The sequence below is a fragment of the Myotis brandtii genome, unplaced genomic scaffold, assembly GCF_000412655.1.
Source record: "Myotis brandtii unplaced genomic scaffold, ASM41265v1 scaffold157, whole genome shotgun sequence".
Classification (NCBI taxonomy): domain Eukaryota; kingdom Metazoa; phylum Chordata; class Mammalia; order Chiroptera; family Vespertilionidae; genus Myotis; species Myotis brandtii.
In genome coordinates, this window is record NW_005355708.1 from 3,453,781 (window position 1) to 3,461,064 (window position 7,284).

At 39.0% G+C, this 7,284-nt stretch overlaps 1 protein-coding gene across 1 annotated transcript in view; it reads left to right on the top strand.

Annotated features, from left to right (window-relative positions):
- Positions 1-7,284, top strand: part of LOC102264195 (ATP-binding cassette sub-family A member 8) — a 90,935-nt gene that overhangs the window by 48,256 nt on the left and 35,395 nt on the right. Inside the window, exons 27-32 of the mRNA XM_014536207.1 lie at positions 2,059-2,178; positions 2,985-3,035; positions 3,476-3,567; positions 4,441-4,561; positions 5,196-5,313; positions 6,000-6,091. Of these exons, the coding sequence (XP_014391693.1) occupies positions 2,059-2,178; positions 2,985-3,035; positions 3,476-3,567; positions 4,441-4,561; positions 5,196-5,313; positions 6,000-6,091 (594 nt within the window). The remainder of the gene's footprint in view (positions 1-2,058; positions 2,179-2,984; positions 3,036-3,475; positions 3,568-4,440; positions 4,562-5,195; positions 5,314-5,999; positions 6,092-7,284) is intronic.

The following is a 7,284-nucleotide window of genomic DNA, read 5'->3' on the forward strand; positions in this document are numbered from 1 at the left end:
CTCCTCGGGCTGTGGTTGCTCCTTGGGCGGTTGTGGTAGCAGCTGCTCCTCAGTTGGCAGCAGCTCCTCTGGTGGGTGCTGTTCACAGCTGTGGTGGCTCCTCTTGGTCGTCGACAGTTTTAAAACTGAAAGAGTGCTCAATGTTAAATAGATGAGTAAACAGCCATTTCCTAAATCAGTGATAAGGCAAAAGTTACCAAGATACCATCCATCTTTAAAAGTCTAACACAACCACCCTATCTGGTTTGGCTCAGTGAATAGAGCATCGGCCTGTAGACTAAAGGGTCCTGGGGTTGATTCTGGTCAAGGGCACATGCCCCGGTTGTGGGCTTTATTCTCAGAGGGGATGTGCAGGAGGCAGCCAATCAAAGATTCTCTCTCACCCTTGATGTTTCTATCTCTGTCCCCCTGTCCCTTTCTCTCTGATCAATAAAAATATATTTTAAAAATAAATAAATAAAATCTAACACAACTGAGTAATAAAGAGGTCTATGAAAACCAGAAAAGGGACAGAGTCATTCATAAAAATGAGGGCAGAGGTTTCCTTCAAGGAGTGAAACATGAGGAAGAATAAGATTTCAACATTTGGAGAAGAATGGTGATGCAAATAGAAAAGAGTGGACGAACCAAAATCCAAAGGGGAGAGTGTCCAGACTAGGAAAATGTCCTAACTACTGGTAATAATCTGATATGAATATGGGTAGAAAACTGGCTACAGCCTGAGCATGGTCCTAGTCATGGTGAACATAATGGTTGGAATCATGACTGGCCTTAAATGATTGGCTCAAGAATTTATTCTACAGCCCTAGCCAGGTAGCTCTGTTGGTTAGAGCATCATCCAATATGCCCAGGTTGTGAGTTTGATACCCAGTCAGGACACATACAAAAATCAACCAATGAATGGGTGGAACAACAAATTGATGTTTCCCTCTCTCACTCACTCTCATGGAAGCTAATAATTCAGAAAAGAAATATGACCACAGACACACTTTTAGGAAGAATATTCTGGAAGCCATAGAAGTGATGGTTTGTAACAGAGAGAAATTAGAAGTACAGAAACTTTTAGCAAGGCATTACAGTAGTTGAGAAGAAAATGTGTGAGAGGGGCAGATGTACTTATAACTTTCTCTTCTCCTGAATTTTATATTTTAGTACTAGTACTAAGCCACTCCAGGTTTTTAAATGCTTATATTTTTCCATTGGTATAGTTAACATGTATCCTTTTATTGTTGCTTTATTCCTATTAGATATCTTTTTTTAAATATATGTTTTTATTGCTTTCAGAGAGGAAGAGATAGGAGAGAGAGATTTAGAAACATCAATGATGAGAGAGAACCATTGATTGACTGCCTCCTGCACACCCCAAACTGGGGATCAAGCCATCAACCTGGGCACGGGCCCAGAATGGGAATTGAACCGTGACCTCCTAGTTCAGTGATGGCAAACCTTTTGAGCTAGGCGTGTCAGCATTTTGAAAAACCCTAACTTAACTCTGGTGTTGTGTCACATATAGAAATTTTTTGATATGTCCAACAATAGTAAAACAAAGATTTATATTTTTGATATTTATTTTATATATTTAAATGCCATTTAACAAGGAAAAATCAAACAAAGAAGAGTTCGTGTGTCACCTCTGAAACGTGTGGCATAGGTTCGCCATCACTGTCCTAGTTCATAGTTCAGATGCTCAACCAGTGAGCTACAGTGGCTGGGCAATCCTATTAAAATTCAATTTAAATTTTTACCTATGATTATTGCTTACATACCATTCTAAATTTTACCTCAAAAAATAATATCACTACCTTTTTTTTCTTTTCTATATTTAAAATGCTCTCTATATTAGATCCTAGCTTTATCTAGTGAGGTCTCATTCATGATCCTCCGGGCCAAAGGAATGTGGCTAAGTCATCAAGAGAAAGTATCAATGCAGTTCCGCTGATTTCAGCTTGGTTTTCGAGGTTGGAGTGGAAGTTAGGAATATCTCCAAGATGAGCCATATTAATTTGGAGCATCTATTGATTGTTCAGAGTGGTTAATATGCTTTGTTTTTCTTTTTAGATCACCCTTTTCGGTATGGTCATATTTCTGGTGGGAAGGTCTGGAAACATTTTACTATCTCTCATCAACTTTATAATGCCACACACCGCATTAGTTTGCTGTATGATCTTACCTTTTTATGTAAGTAATGCCACCATCTGCTCCAGTGTCCTGGAACTCACAACCAATGGTGAAAGCTTTGCTTAGGGCTGGGACTCTGCAACATGTTCAGTATGTGTGACATTTGAAGATTTCTACTTCATGCTTCCAGCTGAATCTCTCTCCAGATAGGACAATATGCTCCAACTGAACTGTAATAGAATAGTTGACCCTAGTTGATGGGTGGGGAGGAAGAATAATGGGTGGGGAGAAATAAAGCAGCCTTTATACTCAATCTGGGCTCTATAGACTCTTGGGCATGCTCAGCTCTAGAAGGAGGCAAATGAAATGTCTCTAATCTTAGGGATTTCAGGATTCTAGAGAAGCTCTCAATCCTTTTTTTTCTAGCTGACTGATACCTATACTTCTACCTATGGAAGGAAGGTACAGTATGTGAGTTAAGAGATATCCATGGGGAAGAGAAAGGAAAGAAAGGAGACTTATGAAAGGGGCAGTGAGCACCAGCGGGTGTGTGAAGGACTGTGTGATAAAGGTTAAATCTTGCCTCTCTCTCAATGTTTGGGGAGGCTAGCACAACAGACCCCAAGATTCTCTCACCAGGTGATGAATAATTGCTAAATCCTATTGCTTCAAATAAAAGCACAATGGCTCATAAACCTTGGGAGGAAGGAAGACAGCTCCTCACTACACATTGTGGAATGGACCCTTAGCCAGTACTCTTCAGGGGGTATGCCAGTAGGATTGTTCAAAGGGCGAACTCACATTATTATGGCAAAAACCCACAAAATGAAAATTTTCTTCTTTAACCATTGTATTTCTTTTTGCAGCCTGGGATGCTTTTTTCAATTGGTGGAGAGCTCGTTCTGCTATTCCTAATTGTAAGAACATATTCTTCTTTAAAATTTATCATGTATTTTACTAACTAAACTATTTTAATCCTGTAAACATAGCAGAACTTTTTATTAGTGTGGATATATAGGTATTTGTAGCCCATAGAGATAAAATACTTGTAAAAATAGAATATTTTTTATAAAAATCAACTAGCGAGATAATATGCGTCCCAATTTTTAAGTACACTGTTTAACTATTAGAGAAACTTATTTAAAATAATGGTATCACACAATTATATTTGTTTCTTATGTTTCTGTAGACAAGATTGAAAGTGAATTTGCTAGTTTCAAAGTTTGACAAATAGATGATTGGAAATTGGTAATGTTTTTGCCAAATGCATCTTTGTAGAAGTCCAATTATTCCTAACTCACTTTTAATGTAAAATGATTTTTTTAGTGTTTTTAATTATGCATCTCTTTATTCCTAGCCTTTCTTGCAACTTATTGTCTTGATTTTTATTCTTCGATGTCTGGAATGGAAGTTTGGAAAGATATCAATGAGAAAGGATCCTTTATTTCGGTCTGGAGAAATGAAATTTGATTCTTTTATTTCAGTGATCACTGTTTTAAAATATTTGATGCACAAATTAATCCATTAACAAAGAAATGCTAAGAACTAGAATGGGCTGTGGTAGGAACCATGTGTCAATACAAATAATAGAGATATAGAGACCTAAATCAAAGATTACAAATAGTGGAGCAAACAGACCTAAAACATTGAATATTAAAGACTCTGTCTGACACTGTGCAGTGGAACACTAGGGAAAGTTATCTGGCTCATTCAGTTTAAATAGCACTTAATGTGAATAGATTGACAGTGACGACGGAATGCTGTCAGTCCAGAACGGAAGAATAGAATGATCAATAGGTCAAAGACAGAAGTAGCTCTTCTCCTATGGTAGTGAGAAGTCCAACTGGTGGACCATAGACTGGTTCAGTTATTCATGGCACTTCAAAGCCGAGACTGTTCCCATCATTCAATGATGCAACCATAAGCATCTTATTCCCCATCAGTTTCATTGATAACTCTTACAGATAGTTGCATGGGAGACTTCCAAGATACAAGAAGACTTTTAAGAAGTCTTCTAAGAATAGTATGGGAGATTTAGGTTGAAGGAGGAGAGACTAGAAGGAAGAGAGTATGAGGGACGGAGTTAGAATGGAGGAAAATTAGTCAATCTGACACATATTCCAAAGAAATGCCTAACCTTAATAGGAGATCAAGCATGCTATTTGCATTTGGACAGGGGGTGGAGATTTCACTGGATTGAAGAGAGATTATGATGGGTTATTAATCATCCAGTCTACTCGAGTATAAGATTTAAAGAATGCAGTGTTTTTGATATGAGGATAAAAAACCGAAATCAATTATGAATGGATGGTTTGACTGCAGAATTTCTCCAAGAAGCAGTGATGTTCACCAAAATCCAGAGGAGCCCGAGAGGGAGGATGAAGATGTTGAGATGGAAAGAGTGAGAACAGCAAATGCCTTGAATTCCACAAACTTTGGTGAGGTAAAAACATACAAAGTAGTTATTTCAACAACTAACACAAATTAATAAAATCAGAAAGCATCTAATTCTCAAATGATTTTACATTTCTTTAATTCATACAAATGAGGATCATAACTTTATTTTAGCAGGTAGTCATTATTTTTACATCTAAATGAGCACAGATTAAAAAGTCATTTTAACTCACTTTGTCTTTCATAGAAAATAAATTTTAAAAATGGAGTGAAATTGAAATTTCTGAAGCCAAGAAAGAATTTGTGAATTTTAGAAACTGAGCAGAGTGGCCCCAATCACTGCTTCTTGGAGAAAGGACACTCTACAAAATGCAGGGCAAAGTCTAGTCCACAGTGTGTTGTTTGTCCTTGGAGGGTGATTTGGTGCTTCTCCAAGTCTCTTTGCTTCTGTTCTGAGAGAAGGGCTGGCTGCATAAAATAATGTGTTCCTGCATGAGTGCCCTTGTAGGAGAGGGAAACATAAGTGCTAAGATAGGAGAATGGCCCATAAACCTGTCGTCTAGTAGGAAGTCTTCTTGGAGGCATGGCTTGTGCAGTCAGGGGCTATCCCAGTGGGAGGCTAAAGCTTGTTCGAGGTCAATAAAGAGTCTTAAGGTCTGACATGATGTACTTGTCATTTACAGAAACCAGCCATTATTGCCAGCTGTCTACGCAAGGAGTACACAGTGAAGAGGAAACACTGCTTTTCCAAGAAGAAGAAGAAAATCGCCACAAGGAATGTCTCTTTCTGCGTCAGAAAAGGTTGGACACGGAGGCTCTCCCAATGCTGGCTCGGAGCCCTCCTTCGCGCTTTGTGGTTCCTGATGAGAATCATTCTGTGACCACCTCTTGGTTTGCACACAGACCCATCAGCGGGGTGACCTTGACAGCTCCTTTTACATGGCTCATTCCTAGAGAAATTAACTAAGTCATGCCCATGGATAGGGGTTACTCACATCGACATGGAAACCACCAACACTCTGTTGAAATAAACCATTGAAACCCCAAAAATGTGCATTTCTCTGTAATGTACACGATTAATTTCCTAACGTTCATTATTTTTCACAAGAAAACAAAAAGAATGTGCCAGCATGTTCTGAAGGCTTGACCGGCAGATGGCACTTGACTTCATTTTGTGACATTATTGCACAGTTCTTAGGATCACAGGAGATGTGTGGTCTCATACACCTAGCCTCCAAGAGTGACTTTGTCACTTCCCATCAGTGTGACTTTGGGCAACTAACCTCATCCCTAAGAGCTTTTGTTCCAAAATATGTAAGAAAGGGTTATGATTACCTCTGGGGCAGGGGGAGGGTATGACAATTGAAAGAGATACTGCCTACAAATCACATAGAACACTTGTCACAGTGAGACTTCAGACTATGTTTTATTCTTAATTTTATTATTAAAATCAATTTGTACTAAATGTGACCTTTTTCTTTTTCCAGGTGAGGTTTTAGGATTACTAGGACACAATGGAGCTGGTAAAAGTACATCCATTAAAGTGATCATTGGAGACACCAAACTAACTGCTGGACAGGTAGGTGAATCACGTGGAAACTACATTACCTAGTGGTGCTCAAGATAAATTTTATAAGATGTCAAAATGTTATACCCAGCAAAATCTCACTTATTCATTAGATGAATGAAGTGATTAATGTGGCTGAATACCCATTACAAATTATCACATTAACACACAACAAAATTAATCACTGAAAGGGAATAATTATTCATGCCTGTAAAGGCAATTAGTGGAAATGGCCAATCTCAGAATTTATACAAATTCTATTTATACTACCATAAAACACTTTGATTTGCACTTTCAATGAGCACTGTCCTATTATGAATTAAAATGTGTGTGTGTGTGTTTTTAAATAACAACTTTATTTAGCGGTCATTGTTCTTTACAAGTGCTTAGTTACTGTAACACATATTTTGGTAGAAATACAGTATCTTGGGTGAGTGTTTTCAAGGAATGGCTCCAAGTTGAGCAATAGGGATATGAAGTTGACAGGATTATCCATGTGATTCAACTGCATAGAAGGCCAGGCAAAGAAAAAGAGCTGAATTTATCAAAGAAACAAAATGAGTTACAGAGAAAACTAAAATTCTATGTCAGGAGATAGGTAACCTTAAGAGCTCCTCTGAAAGGTATGTCGGGGGTGGGGGGAGTGGAGAACAGAGTCCTAAGGCAGAGGTCTGTGCACCTCCACCATGGGAAAGGGGCTGGTGGTCACGCCCACCAAGGGGAAGACCACCAAGAACGTGATTGGCAGGTGTCTCAGGAAAGAGGAAGGAGGAAACATATTCACAGTCGCTCTGAAGCTGAGGTGAGAGCAGGTGTTCGTGAAGGGTGCCTCTCGGTGATGTTGGTGGCTCAGTTGAGCCTATCGGGAATGCTTAGTTCAGTGGAGAGCACCACCTTGAAATAAAATCGATATTTTATTTTTCCTTAAGCACGGGCAAAAAAAGAGGTAACCATTCATGGAGATCGTGGAATGAAATATTTCTAAAGGTTACCTGAGATCTGAATTATAAACCCAACAACCATTTGGGTGTCATGAAACCAGCTTGAATTAGATCAGTCAGTGAGATCTTTATAAAAGGTCATTGTCCTGCCGAAATACATTCAGTGGCCTCTCACTGCACTGTGGCTGGAAGGAAACCTCTCCTTGCTGATTCCCACGACCCTCCTATCCCATCTCTCTCTTCTCCCCTGGACCACTCGGCTCC